General features: G+C 41.7%; 1 protein-coding gene across 1 annotated transcript; it reads right to left on the bottom strand.

Annotated features, from left to right (window-relative positions):
• Positions 1–72: 72 nt before the first annotated feature.
• On the bottom strand, positions 73–14,189 carry si:ch73-100l22.3 (centriolar coiled-coil protein of 110 kDa). The gene is made up of 10 exons (XM_026930692.3): positions 13,047–14,189; positions 11,321–11,446; positions 9,154–11,227; positions 8,098–8,201; positions 5,886–6,080; positions 5,601–5,711; positions 4,720–4,818; positions 2,987–3,103; positions 910–992; positions 73–488 (listed from the first exon to the last, which is right to left on the bottom strand). The coding sequence occupies exons 1-10, from the start codon at positions 13,176–13,178 to the stop codon at positions 371–373; spliced, it is 3,159 nt and encodes a 1,052-aa protein (XP_026786493.3). The 5' UTR covers positions 13,179–14,189; the 3' UTR covers positions 73–370.
• Positions 14,190–15,621: the final 1,432 nt, after the last annotated feature.

The following is a 15,621-nucleotide window of genomic DNA, read 5'->3' on the forward strand; positions in this document are numbered from 1 at the left end:
TTTTCATTTCCTTGTACATTAATTTGCTACAGATAACGATTTACCTTGATATTTAAGAACTGCAGCGGAACCTGTTATCACAATCATTTATTAGAAAGTGAACACAAAATAAGTTACGAAGCAAGTCAACATATAGCTGACAGTAAAAAAAAAATACATTAACTAACAACAGCCTGTCAATTTGCAAGTGTATTTTCCCACATTTCACAATAAACTTGGCAAGATGAATAAATAGGAAACTTTCCAAATTTTGACACCTAACTTTAAAAAAATAAATAAAGGCATTGTGTCATTAAACATGACATGGTGATATTCTAGCAAGGCCCCATGCTGTGTTGGCGTCTGTATGTGCAGCAGAAGTGTAAGCTCTTCACCTGCGCCGTAACGGAGTAGTCTTCTTTGGAACTCTGCGTGGGTTTGGCACAAACGTCCATCTTTCCTCGGCACCCACTGCCGGCTTTGTCCTTTCTGCTGCTTTCTTCTGTAACCTGACAACAGCAACACCAGCGAAGAAGTTACATCAGCTTTCCTCAGGAGAAATCGGCCTGAGGGCCTGCAGAAACTAAGGAGACTTATGAGAACTTGTTATATTTGGTCTGTTGAGTACTGAAACCAGATCCTCGCCCAGTGTCCCTTGTGCTGTCCTTTCAAAGATTTCTTAAAAACAAATCGTTCTGTTTGGAAGAAACCACTTAGTTCACTGTTGCTCCAGCACCAGGACCTTGGGTACAGACCCAAGTATTCAAGCCAAGAGTGAAAATACCATGAAATAAGTTAGGCTGCATGAACGTGCGCTAGTTTCTGGAACCACAGTGCGAGTTTATTAGATCTTCAATGGCTGGTTACACAGATTTTCAGTTGTACGGATGAAACATGATGAAAACAGTAAATCTACAGAAAAGCACTCACATCATTGTCCTCTTCCTCTCCAGGGCTTTCCTGGTGGCAGCAGACAGAGAACCTTTCCTTCTGCCCTGCAGCTCAGTACTCTCCTGGAAAAGGAAACACATTCTTCTAATTTTACGCAATGTAACATTCAGTCATTGCACAAAAGGTTCACCAATTCTTCAACATTCATGCATACAGTCATTTACCTTTCAATTAATCATTGAGTGGGTGTAAATTCCTGGAACATGTCCTGGACTTTCTAGCCATTAATGTAATGCCAGAGTAGTTGCAGATTGATACTGAAAGCCTTTAACCTATGCTAGTCCCTACAAGCCTGTTTACAATAGCCAGTCTTATGCAGCCTCACTGTGTTTGTACTAGTGTGCACACAGCGCTATTCAGATTGGATTAGTTTATCAGGGGGACGTCAGTAATAAATTTTTTTACACGCCTCCTCAGTGATAGAAATTTCACATCCAGACAGCAATAAAATTACCACAGGAGGAAATCACAAAGTATACAAGAAAAAATCCATTTTTTGTTTCATGACTTGGGAAATGTTTAATATCTGAGACACACTGAAAGTAGCACCAGTCAAACATAATTTTTTTTTTCCCAGCAAGGTGACATCTGCATAGAAAATCGTGGACATGTGCATCCAGACGGGCCTAAAATTATCAGACGACTGCTGAGCTAGACGAAAAACAGTAGGTAATTCAGCCTGTAATTTTCTCAGAGGAGGCCCAAGAAAAACATTGATATGGCCAATCCAGACAGAAATAAAATCACAGAGGAGCACCTGTAAAATAGAAAATTACCCCAGGAACCCACGTAAATTTAATCCTGTCCTGATAAGACTTTATTTGGCCTAGTGTTTGTTACTCATCATCTACTGTTCATCTAAAACCACTGGAGTGAGTAATAAATGGTAAAGGATAAAATAAGACTGGGGAAGCTATTATAAGGAAATAATCAAAGACAGGGTTGTGTGATGCGGTCAAACACGAAGCTGATTATACATATTATTTTCTAATAACAGCATGTCCCAAACTGTTTTATTTCTCTTATATCACAGCAGTTTGCCAGCCAGTGATTACAATTTTTAATTTAGTGATAAACTATATAATGTACTTTTTAGATGTTAATAGTTACAGTTAATGTGGAAAGTCTGTTAGTTCCGTAATCACTTATGTTATAGCAGCAATATGTTCCTTCACCAACCGCTTGAAGTTTATAAGACCAAAAAAAAAAAAAAAGGGTACCCAAGTCATGCTACAGAGAAACCTGAAGACTTTCCTGTGTGTAAAACTTAAAACCACTACCAAGCATTGACACTGAGTGAAGTGAAGTGAAGTGAAGTGAAGTGAAGTGACTTGTGGCCAAGTATGGTGACCCATACTCGGAATTTGTGCTCTGCATTTAACCCATCCAAGTGCACACACACAGTAGTGAACACACACACACCGTGAACACACACCCGGAGCAGTGGGCAGCCTTTTTTGCTGCGGCGCCCGGGGAGCAGTTGGGGGTTCGGTGCCTTGCTCAAGGGTCTCACCTCAGTCGTGGTATTGAGGGTGGGAGAGAGCGCTGGTCATTCACTCCCCCCACCTACAATCCCTGCCGTACCTGAGACTCGAACCCACAACCTTCAGGTTCACCTTCAGGTTGCAAGTCCGATTATCATGAAATTATTACCTTGACTACACATGAACCTTGAATTATTCACTCTGATCAACATTTTAGGTATAAAAACCATACAAAGCTAATCAAAACCTTATAAAATGCCAGCAGGCATACAGTTGATAACTGAATGTCCTGAGGCTTGCTGTCAGCTTGACACTTTCAGATGGTATTGGCATAGAGCACATCCACAGTCAATACGACAAAATACACAAGAGCAAAGCCAGAGAGTTATTGAGTGATTTAAAATGAGGAGACTGTTAGACTGATAGGTTTATGTCTTATTCTGTACTCCAGAACCACGGCCATTTGCACCGACAGCTTCTAATGTAAAGTGTCTGCTACGTTCAGTTGAGTGCAAGAACTGTTTTTAAACCTGGGTGCAGTCCTGAAGCTAAGATCATGATGCGAACATTACCTTACGTCTGAGCTCTCTCTCTCTGGTCAGCTGTCGGTCCCAGCTGATCACCTGCATGCGCTCTGCAGGACACACACTGAAGAAGAGGTCATGCAGCTCATAACGCGCTGAGCGCAACTGTAATAGAGAGATAACAGAGAGATATGAGAAGATATTAAAACCTAACTTGCGTCCATTTAAAAAATAGGCTTAGGGTAAGACCAATTCAAATTAAATTTGCTTTAAAAGGGTGGGTTATCTGTAAATAGAAAAATAATCCTATGCACACTTTTGACACAACATTGCAGGAAACAAAATCTTTTTCTCACAATTTGGTCAATAAGGACAGGCAGAATGCATTTTGATGAGACTGAAATAACCACAGACAAGGTGACAGAACACAAAAGTTTCTTGTTATTTTGGTAACACTAAGTGCTGCTCCTCATATTTACATACATTTGTTTTAGATTACATGCAACATACACACAAACACCAATCAGCCATAACATTAAAACCACCTGTCTAATATTGTGTAGGTACCCCTTGTACTGCCAAAACAGCCCTGACCCGTCGAGGCATGGACTCCACAAGACCTCTGAAGGTGTGCTGTGGAATCTGGCACCAAGACGTTAGCAGCAGATCCTTTAAGTCCTGTAAGTTGCAAGGTGGGGCCTCCATGGATCAGACTTGTTTGTCCAGCACATCCCACAGATGCTCAATCAGATTGACATCTGGGGAATCTGGAGGCCAAGTCAACACCAAGAACCCTTTGTCATGTTCCTTAAATCATTCTTGAACAATTTTTACAGTGTGGCAGGGCGCATTATCCTGCTGAAAGAGGCCACTGCCGTTAGGCAACACTATTGCCATGAAGGGGTGTACTTGGTCTGCAACAATGTTTAGGTAGGTGGTGCGTGTCAAAGTAACATCCACATGAATGCCAGGACCCAATGTTTCCCAGCAGAACATTGCCCAGAGCATCACACTGCCTCCGCTGGCTTGCCTTCTTCCCCATAGTGCATCCTGGTGCCATCTTTTCCCCAGGTAAGCGACGCATGCACCCATTTGTCCACATGATGTAAAAGAAAACGTGATACATCAGACAGGCCACCTTCTTTCATTGCTCCACTGGTCCAGTTCCGATGCTCACGTGCCCACTGTAGGCATTTTCAGAGGTGGATGGGTCAGCATGAGCACTCTGACCGGTCTGCGGCTACGTAGCCCCATACGCAGCAAACTGCGATACACTGCAACGCACTGTGTGTTATGACTTCTATCTTCTGTGGGATCGGACTAGACAGGCTAGCCTTCGCTCCCCACGCGCATCAGTGAGCCTTGGGCTCCCATGACCCTGTCACTGTTTAACCAGTTATTCTTCCTTGGACCACTCAGTAGGTACTAACCACTGCATACTGGGAGGATCCCACAAGACCTGCCATTTTAGAGATGCTCTCACCCAGTCATCTAGCCATTACAATTTGGCCCGTGTCAGAGTCGCTCAGATCCTTACGCTTGCCCATTTTTCCTCCTTCCAACCCAACAACTCTGACTGTTCACTTGCTGCCTAATATAGCCTAATATATCCCACCCCTTAACAAGTGCAACTGTAATGAGATAATCAACGTTAATCATGTCACCTGTCAGTAGTTTTAAATGTTATGGCTGACTGGTGTAGCTATTTTTAACTGTTAGGATACATATAAAGAATTCATTCAGAATTAGGAAAACCTTGGCACGTGAGAGAGTGTGGTTACCTGTAGTGAGACTCTCTCTTGTAGGACTCTGTCCTGTTTGTTGCCGTACTCTCTGCCTGGCGTGGGAGGCTGAAAGCCCTGGAGGAACAGCTGAGTGTCCTGTGTATGAGGATTACCCAAATACAGCCTTAATAATGACACAGCAAACTGCAATGGGAGATTTATCAATGCAAAATACTGACTTAGAGACATAAGGTTCGGTGACCAGTGTATGTGACTCAGGAAGATTTTAAAGATAATGAGTGTAATAGCAGAAATCTCTTGCTTTCACAGTCATACACACAAAGTGGTCACGTACCTTTTATTTTTCTTATTTAAATGTTAGACTTGTAATATTAATTTCTAGGGTTTTTTCCCCATATGTAATTTCTCCTCTAAACACCATGAGACAACAAAAAACTAAGTAGTTATTATGCTTATTATTGACATTAACACAAAAACTCTATTATTAACAGTATAAAATATCTGTGGATACTCAGTTGGAGAACATCAGGACAAGCACTGCGTGACACTCTTCTAAAAAATGCTGGAAGTAATTTTAAGTCACTTGATAATGCAAGTCCCATGTCTTACTCTGTGCTGTGAGTAATTTTAGTCATAAGAACACTTTTAGCACAGTTCTTCTGTAATTCTGAGAGGCTTGACGAATATGAGCCCAGTACTATGTTATATCTGTCACACTATTTTTAGTTCATTTCCACTGACAAGATGCCATCAATGCTGGTTTCAGTGTCTAATCTCATAGGTATTTGCCCGACTGTTATTACAATAAAGACTCAGACAGTGTTTGAAGTTCTTTAAAATCATTGCTGGAAAAAACATATCATCATAACAATGAATTAATGGTCTAAGGAAGAAATATGGAAAGGCACATTTGTCACCTTTATGGTTCTGATGAGCTGAGTTACTCTCTCTGTACGAAGAAGCCTGCGTGTCAGGTAGCCTTTCACAGCTGCTGCCACCAGGGGGCGATAACATAGAGGAAGACAGGACTAAAAGAGCACAGGCACAAGGCACAAGACACAAGCCATTAGGAGGGGAAAAAAGAAGAAGAAGCAGAAGAATGTAACCCAGCAACACCACTAGGACTAATCCACATTAACATTACCAGCATTAACCTTCATGTGAATCAGTTTATACATTATTGGCAATGCAGTGGAAGGCACCTGTGAAATATGCAACGAGTCTGACAGAGCACTCAGTTCAGACAGCGTGAGTTCATGTTGATGGGAAGAAGAGCCCAGCCCCACAGAAACAGGGGAGGAGGAGAGACAGGAGGTTGTCATGTCCTCCAGACGTGATCCTGAGCTGGGACATGGGAAGGACACGCTCCGGAGAAACTGGTACTTCATCGCCAGAGACTGAAAAAGAGAGAGAGAAAAAATGGATGAATGGATGGACAAAGGCTAAAAGAGGCTGTGAGAGATAATGGATGAAGAGAGGAGTGTGGGACCAAAAGAGGACATATGAGAAAAATTAGGGAATGGATTGAGATGAAATGGGGTAAATGAAGGACAGTAACTTAGGCAAAAATATTAATGGGGAACATGGGTGGCATTATCAGACACCTTACTAAAGACATGAGCAACAGGGCACTGAGGGATCAGCACTTAAGCTCAGATGCTCATCAATTAAACAAAATAATCCTCTCATTTTCTGTGTCAATTCCCACAACAAGGCTGGGGGGCTGGGTTTCTCCTCTCTGACCTGACACACCCACAGAGAGAGAGAGAGAGAGAGAGAGAGAGAGAGAGAGAGAGAGAGATGCCAGGATCCATTACAACAGCAGCCCAAGTTCATTAAAGGCCTGTTAGATGCATAAATTACAGCATGGAATTAATGGTACAAGGACACGGCCTACAGAGCAAACTGAAGGAGAAATGGAAGCCAACGTGAGCGTCCTTGAATAAAAGAAACACAGACATAAACCAAGCCTCCTTCTAGGGATTTAATTCAACTTTTACACAAACCTCTTATGACAATTCAGACTGCGTTTTTAAGGCTTTTTATACAAGTTGCATTGTTATATTTTGTTGCAGTCAATCAGGATGAAGGAGGTTTGCCATTCCACCAGGGGAGAGTAAGGGGAATAAAGGTTAATGGGATATCTGGAAGTGCCTCACAGAAGGGCTTAAAATATAGCCAAACATTCCTTAACATTGTAAAACGTTCTGAAATGATACACCGTATGGCCAAAAGTACGTGGACACCTGACCGTCACACCCATATGTGGGCCTGTAGCATCCAGTGAAGATTTCCCTTTACTGGAACTAAGGGGCTCAAAGCTGTTCCAGTATGACAATGTCCCTGTGCACAAAGTGAGCTCCATTAAGACACAGTTTGCCAAGTTTGGAGTGGAAGAATACTAGTGGCCTGCACCGAGCCCTGACCTCAGACACGCTGAACACCCAGGCCTCCTCGCCCAACATCAGTGCCTGACTTCACTAATGCTCTTGTGGCTAAATGATCACAAATTACCACAGCCACACTCTTAAATCTAGTGGAAAGCCTTCCCAGAAGAGTGGAGCTTATTATAACAGCAAAGAAGGACTAAATCTGGAATGGAATTTTAAAAGGCACATGAGTGTTATTGGTCAGGTGTCCACAAACCTTTGGCCATATAATGCATGTCATGCATCCTTTACCTGGACTGACTCTTTGATCAGACTACAGTAGTATCAAAATATTATCAGCATACTTTGTATGTTACACCTGAACCTATGCTGCAAAAAAAGCATAAATAATATGTTTTATTATTTTTGTTGAACGTAACATTCCTGCAAGTCACTTTGAGGTATTGTAATTGGGCTAACAAAAGTGCATTTATTGTCATTCAAGTGTTGGACACAAAAATCTGTGCCGGAGTGTTTTTTAAATCCTGCATGCAGCCACTCCACACAATTTCGCACTGCTGCTGCTTGCTCTTACAGACAGGTTGATTTTACCGTGTCTCACTCATAGGGTCATGCAATCCATGTACACTTTTTAAAATCGGAAGTCATTTATTGTTTAATTGATCACAATCCAACTGGTTGAAAACATGCTCTGTGTGTGTGTGTGTGTGTGTGTGTGTGTGTGTGTTTACACCCGCTTATGCTGACTGGTCATATAATAAGGTTCATAGGAGTTCTATAATTATTAAGCAATCATCTAACCTTAATAATTTAGCAATTTTGAAACACTTTTTAAAAAAGGGGGACTATTAAATTATTATACTATTTTAGATTCCTCCAGTTTTTCCATATTCCCACCTACACTGGCTGCTTGACTGTACTTTCTTCTAGTTTAGTTCAGTGCTACAACCTGTTGCACTGGATTCTGTGGTAATGCGGAACAGGAGTAATTGTCTAGTGTAATGTGTTGTGTTGCATTTCTCACCTGCAGCAGCTCGTGCTGTTGTCTGCGCTGCTCCTCCATCAGAGCTTTGACCTGAGTGCCATGCTCATCCCTTAGCTGTAGCTCCTGCATAGGTCTCTGCATCGCTGATGACATATACAGCATAAGCTCTCAGTTAGTCTACATCATTTCTTTAATAATGGTTCATTCTAATCATGACAGATCAACTAATCGCTGCAGCAGCACTTAAGGCAAAATCATTATGCACAACTTCTTGCAGGGTACTTAACAGGCATCACAAGTGAGACAAGACTATTATCTCACCATCATTGTTACAGCGAGGGGGTTTATCAAGAATTATCCTCTTAAAAGGATCATAAAGCCACTCTGACAAAATATGCCTAATTTGCGTTAACAATGTGGTTTAAAGAAAGGAATTGCATTGCTATGAAAACCATCATGGAGTTAGAGACAGAATCTTTCCTGAATTTTAAAAACAGCCAAAATCAAAGCATTATGCTACAAAGCGATTACATTTTTTCTCTTATATACTGCAAAGTTCTTATGTCTTATTGCAGTTTAAAGCTGCTGGGTGTAAGATCTGGGAATTTCGCAAGCCTCTGGCTTACTTCTTTTGGGATTGGTGACATAGGACTCATCTGAGCTGGTATATGATGTGTGCATTCGAAAACCAATTCAAACCTCACACCTCTGACTGTGAATTACAGGATTGCCATGGTGACTCAGAGGAGCTCAAAAATATCATGTTTTAGAGTTTTTTCCCCCCCACATTTGTTTACCATCCTCCCATGACTCACTTTTTTCCTTCGTTTCTAACAAAAAATCCTACATGCTGTAGCTTTACACACTACTAGTGCCACAAAACAAAAAAGGTAGAAAATTGCAAATAAATAAGAAAAAAAGTAAGTGCAATGGAGGGTAAAGGAGTTAAGCCTATAGATTAGACTCAGTTCAAACATCATCTAAACATATTTTGTCATACACGTGCGTAATCAGTGATCAGTGATCAGTGACATAGGGTGTTCAGAAATGTTTGATTAGTTTTATGTTTTTAGTTTTCAAACCAGCGGCTCTCACCTTTAGGTGTACTGGACTGAGGTCGCTCCTCATCGCTCGGTTGGCCCAACGTGTTTCCGTCCACAATGTTCATTTGCAGCCTGCGTTTGGCACGTGACACCCCCTCTTGCCCACCCAGCTCTGGGGTCAGCTGCTTCCCTCTGAGCCCGGACTGGGCCCACAGTCCTGAGGGCGTGTCCACATCATATGACCGATTAAGAGATGCGCCATTTAGGGAGTCTTCCATGTTTTCAGATGTTTTCTTTTTGTCGCCAGAGGCATTCTTCCTCTCTTCAAGCTGATTGTTGGCATTTGTAAGGACAGCAGTCCTCTCAGAGAGCTGCTTTGAACCATTGATAGTGCAGAACGCCTCCGGCACCCTCATTTTCTGCACCAGAGAGGTGACACGTTGTGGCGGCTCATGCTGTTTATTCCCTGGCTGTATCCCATAATCCTTAGCTAGGACTTTCTGCTGCACAGTCTCACTAAAAGTAACCACACACGGAGACTTTCCGTCACTAGCAGGCAGATAGGCGCTTTCATGCTTTGAAAGCAGGGTTTGCTGGGGGTTGTTGGCTGCCTCTGTGGGATTGTGTGCCTGTGACTCTGCGAGTGTAGACTCCAGATCGGAGATTAGAACTTTAAGGCTTGACAGGTTAAGCTCCAGCTGAGCGATCTGTTTGGCCTGATCCATGCTCTTGCACAAAGGCACGCCTCCCTCAGTCCCTGGCAGGAGACTCACAGCTCTGCTTTTGCTCTGCCCACATGGATTTGGCCTTGTTTTTTCTTCTACACAGACAGGCGTCTTGACCAGGGGCTTTCTGACTGAGGCAGACACAGCACTGCCTTTTTTACTGTGCACTGGGCTTAAGCAAAACTTGGGAGTTGGGACATTCTTAAATTTTTTATTTCCTGTTAGACAAGGTCTTGGCAGCATGCTGCCCATTTTCTTGCCCTTGGACTGATATAGAGATTTTGCTGAAGTGGATTGAGTGGAACTGACAGCTATATTTGGACGGTTTGAGAAAGCTGATGATTTTCCATTTGTACACCCCGTGCTGTTTGAGGCTGAAGTGAGATTAAGGCAATCTCTGTCTTGGCAGACAACTTCACAAGGCTCTACACTCTCTCTCTCTCCACCTTGTTTGTGTGTCTGTGGATCTTGATCTGCTAAATGATCCTCCCCCTGGTTCTCACTGGTTCCCTTGACCTCAGTTTTCCCAGTGTCCCCTGGCAGCCATCCCTCATTTTCCTTATCAGAGAGACTATGTTCATTGGCACGTCCGGCTTCACTGGCTTTCAAAGCCTTTGTCTGGTTACGCAGGAGGCGCTGACGCCGCCGGTGCTCTTGAGATTTCTTCAAAAGATTCTGCAGACTCATGCGGTAAGGTCCTTCGGCCAGCTCTGGCTCTACTGCTAAATTTACTGGCTCTGTAACCTCATCGATCTGTGCATTGTTCAAGACTACATACTCCTCCTCTAGGACCTCTCCATCTACTGGAGTATGGCTGATGATGTCACCAGTCCTATTAGACAGGTTTGAGGAATTTAATATAACTTCTCCGCCATACGAATGTCTGCCCTCTGGATCTTTTCTGATGTTCTGGGTTCTGTTAACCCAGCTAGGGGTGATGTCAGAGGTTTCATTCGTCACATATCCAGATGACAGCCCTTGGTGGCTAGCATTTATATGAGAATGTTTCTCTGAATAAGATAGTGAGGAAGAATCAAATCCATAACCTGTGTTCATCTCAACAGCTTGCTCCAGCCTGTGACCAAACACAGGAAGACCTCCAAACAGAACAGTTGTGTGGCTGCTCTCTAAAGAATCTTCTCCTTCAAAAGGTCTAAGGCTTAAAGCTGTACGACCATCGCAAGCTGTAGATGTCAGAGGGTGACTTTCCATTACTGCCATTTTCTCACTAGGCATTTGTTGAGTGAGAGTTAAGGAGGATGAATTCCAATGGCTTTCAGTAGCTGTATTATACTCATTTTTATCTCCAGGGATGCAAGTGATACTTTGGCATTTAGTGTTTAATGGATTTTCTGGTCCTGTCTCATCCTTAAACTCGTCAATGGTTGGAACTTTTCGCAGCTAAATCAAAGGAAGAAAGCATAAAAGACTGTAAATAATTGAAAACGTAACAAGCTGACATCTTAAATTGGCATTCTGTGATGTATGTATTACCTGAACACTCTCTAGTATGGCCTGTACATAAGACACCCGAGACAGTGACGATGTTTTCCTCTTATTTGTAAGATTAGAGGCTGCTTCTCTCAGGCTTTGCATTTCTTCCTTCTGATCTTTGTTCAGCTGAAAAACAAACACTTTAAGTCATGTTCAGTTTCCAGCATTCATAGAATGCACAGAAAATGATGCCTTCATGTGCTTTCAGAATTATTGTAATTACATATCAGTCATTTTCCAAAAGCTGCACACAAATCATGATTATGTGAGAGCTTTGAAAACAGATTTGATTGCAGCATTTTTTTAGCTTTTTACTTTAATTTTCTAATAATAACTTTTAATAATGACTGATTACAGTATAGACATTTGATTGTATCTCTAACCGATGGTTACATTATGCACATCTAGATAAGCACGTGAATATAAAAAATTCTTAGTTAGTTAGTTATGACTTTGCAAGTGGTAAATAGTGCTGCGTTCAAGTGCTATTTGAACTAAACTATTTCCCACCTGTGATGTTAACTGCACAGTCTTCAAGCTCAAGTGCACTGCTAATCATTAGAGTCTGGTTAGATAGACTTACTTATTTTAGTACCTTCCTCACAAGTTCCCAGCCATCGTCCTGGAGTGCCCCCCATCCTACACATTTTAGGCTGCATTTACATTGTACCTAATGGACAGTTCCAATATTGTGACACAGATCTACGCAAACCCTAACCCATATCTGATTCCCGTGTTTACATCACTCCTCTGCCAAAATGTGCTAGGCTGAAAAGAGCCACTTTTGACTGGCAGCATCAGTAGAAAGGACAAGTATTTCTCCTGTTTGCATTGCTGTTATTGTGGTCTTTAGCCGCTTTTTATTTTGCCTTTACTTTTACATTGGCATTGGAGCCAGGACTACTTCCTTGCTCTGCAATGGCCTGAAAATGTTCCTTGTAGACAGTCAGGTTTCTGTAGCTATCCTGATGAGAGTCAAATAACCAGAGAATCAAATATTTAGAATTACATTTAAATGTGGTCTGTATCTGATCACACATATGGAACAATATCCTATCTGTGTCAGAATTCAATGGAAAAAAAAACTGATTTGGTTGGCAATAAAAAAATATTTAAAAAATGCTCCCAACACATCTGACTCAAGTAATCAGCTATGTAAAATCCTGTCTGATTTTCAGTGTGTGTGTTAGAGCAGGAAAACACCAGGTTCCGGGACAGACTCCCCGGACAGACTCCCTGGAGGGACCGGGACAGACTCCCGGACAGACTCCCCGGACAAACTCCCAGGAGGGACCGGGACAGACTCCCCGGACAGACTCCCCGGAGGGACCAGGACAGACTCCCTGGACAAACTCCCAGGAGGGACCAAGATAGACTCCCGGACCAGACTCCCAGACAGGACCAGGGCTGGGAACTTGTGGACCATTGTAAAAATGCCACAGATTGTAAGCCAGTGTACTTAACAGTGGACTTAATCGGTGACTACTGGAAAGTTGTGTTTAGGGGAATACCAATCCCTGGTAAATAAAATCTTATTCCTACTATTCATCACTAAAGGACATCTGTTCTTTTCTCTGGCATGATGAAACAGTAAATCTTGAGGTGATAAATATTTCTAAACCACTTAATTGTAATTCCAAGTTGAAGGAACATTCTTGTGCAACTTTTTTGTCGGTAAATTGTACTTACAATAACTGAAGGCAGTATAAATGTACAGAACTCTTACCAGAGGAGGCAGAATGGGCAAGCCGTGAAATCTAATCATCGATGACTGGCTGATTTCTGCTTCAGACTCTTCACTGACATTACTCCGTATGTGGATGGCTTGTCTTTGGATAAACTCCTCATAGCTCTCCATTGTAGAGTGCCTTAATATACTGCTTACTTGAAAATAATAATTTACCTCAAAGCTTGTTAAACAAACGCCTCAGAACTAACGTTATTCAGCATCATAAGAAAAAAAGCGACGAGCTGTTAGCAGTAATGGTCACTGGCACATCTTTTATTTAGCTAGCTAGCGTTTAATTGGCTCTATAAATTGAACAAGACCATAAAATTACCTAAAGTTTAAAATGATCACGGGTTTAAGGAATAGAATCGGATCAAAATCTCACTTTTATATAGAGTTATCCACAGCCCGCTATAAGCAAGTAGCTAACGGCAAGCTAATTTATCCCAACAATTAGATACAAGATGCTAACACCAAACTGTAGCTCAAACTAACCTAGTTCAAGTCTTCTATGGTAATGGGTTAAAAGAGTTACGTTTCTCAAACTTTTAACTTAAAAATACACATGTAAACAAAATAAGCGTTTGCTTTAGCTTAGCTGCCGTTAGCGACCTGACCCACTGTTTACGTTTTAACCGTTTCCTAGTGAAAAGTCCGTTTCCTATCTGCATTCTGACAAGCCCCGCCTCCTGATCCAGGATTGGCTATTAGACTCCCGCCTCCTGCGCGGGATAGAGAACTGTCCAATCAGCAAGCTGCGCGAGAGTATGAAACGCTAGTCAATCTTAGCGCGAGAGGAGAGGCTTTGTCGGAATACAAGTGCGCAAAAAAAAAAAAAAAAAAATCAGCTGCTGCTGTAATCCTGCGTGTTTTGGTTTAACTAGCAACAAACACGGGTCTGAGCCGAGGCGCACATAAACACAGAGAAAGTCTGAGGTCACTTAGAAAGTCGCGAATTAGTGTCCGTCTAAAAAGCGCGTTTATAACAAACAGTGACACAAACCCTGTATTTATAAGCTTATTGTTCTTTAACCAGCTTTACTAAAGTACATTAATTCAATTCCCGAGGGATTCCGTTACGGGTTTTGCCGCGCGCTCGTTCGTGTTTTAAGCTGCTGTGTTTCCGCCACAGCGCCACCTACAGACGTGGAGTCGCGTGCAGTCGCTCAGGAGAACAAAAGACTGGAAGAGTCTCAGAGAAAGTGGAGATTAATGTTTAATGCATGCTTCTCAAAGTTTTTATACATGCATACAGATATAGATAGATAGATAGATAGATAGATACGTATATGCCTCTACGTACATACATACATATATCCTTAGAATGCATCCATAGAGATAGATAGAGGGAGACATACAAACATAAATACATAGTATCCACCCAAAGAGATAGATAGATAGATAGACTCCATCCAGAGATGGAGAGAGAGACAGAGAGATACATACATAGATAGTATCCACCCAAAGAGATACATACATACGTACATACATACCTAGATTCCATCCGGAGAGAGTGAGAGAGAGATACGTATATAGTATCCACCCAAAGAGATAGATAGACAGATAGATGGATACATACATACATACATACATACATACATACTTAGACTCCATCCATAGAGAGAGACAGAGAGACATAGTATCCACTCAAAGAGATAGATAGATAGAATCTATCCATCCATCCTTCTTTCCTTACATCCATCATACATCCATTATAATAGTCAAGAAAAAATAATAAGATTGACAATTGTTTAAAACTGACAGAAGTACAAAGCGCCGGGAACGGTTTTGTTTGTTTGTTTGGTTTGGTTTGTTTGTTTGTTTGTTTGTAATTGGTAAGACATGTGTATAATTACTGTGCACTGAGCGCGCGGTTGCATCAGTAAGTAACAGTAAAGATATTAGCAGCCGTGGATAGTGAAACATCAGTGCAATACTGCAGCTCCAGCAGTGCTGTGACTCATTATCAAGTCTTATTGCTGTGGTAGGAATAACCTGGCGTGAGTTTCCTGAGTGCAGTGCACATGTGAAAGGGTTATGCATCAGATGGGACTTCATTATAGCGAAATATTTATTAAATGCTCAGATTTGTTAAGTGGAGCTTTTAATGAGCTTTTACTCCTGAACTTTCCACCCACAGAACCTAAATCACTAAAGCAGTTCGATAAGATAACGGCCAATTGTTTTTAAGTGACTGACCTTTAAATTAGTAAATGAGCAACTTTGTTTTAAGGAAGCACGCGCGTGTAACTGGCATCATTTTAAATCCATTCAGGACAAGAAACCAGTCAATTCACCTTAACTATAATAATTCAATAATAACAGTAGTTTATAGCCTACTGATCTCCATTTTCACGTCATTACAAAATCTCAGACAAAGGCATTAAGGTTTAAAGGCCATTATTTCAGACACTATATAGTGCACATATAGAGGGAGTTATTTGTGATTCAGCCATGACACCGTGTTATCAGATTGTCTGGATACAGCTCATAACAAAAAAAAAAGAAAAAGAAAAGTCCCTAGATAGAGTAAATAGAGAGAGTCGGGAGAGTCTAAACCTCGATAACTTAC

This window comes from Pangasianodon hypophthalmus, chromosome 11 (genome assembly GCF_027358585.1).
Source record: "Pangasianodon hypophthalmus isolate fPanHyp1 chromosome 11, fPanHyp1.pri, whole genome shotgun sequence".
In the NCBI taxonomy this organism is placed as follows: domain Eukaryota; kingdom Metazoa; phylum Chordata; class Actinopteri; order Siluriformes; family Pangasiidae; genus Pangasianodon; species Pangasianodon hypophthalmus.

What these genes read in the sequence shown, in the direction of transcription:
- si:ch73-100l22.3 (XM_026930692.3), bottom strand. Translation starts at nt 13,178, where the DNA reads ATGGAGAGCTATGAGGAGTTTATCCAAAGACAAGCCATCCACATACGG. An exon ending in AACAGCACGAGCTGCTGCAG is followed by an intron (nt 6,081 to 8,097) that starts GTGAGAAATGCA and finishes TCTCTTTTTCAG; the next exon opens with TCTCTGGCGATGAAGTACCA. An exon ending in GAGAGGAAGAGGACAATGAT is followed by an intron (nt 489 to 909) that starts GTGAGTGCTTTT and finishes TGCTGTTGTCAG; the next exon opens with GTTACAGAAGAAAGCAGCAG.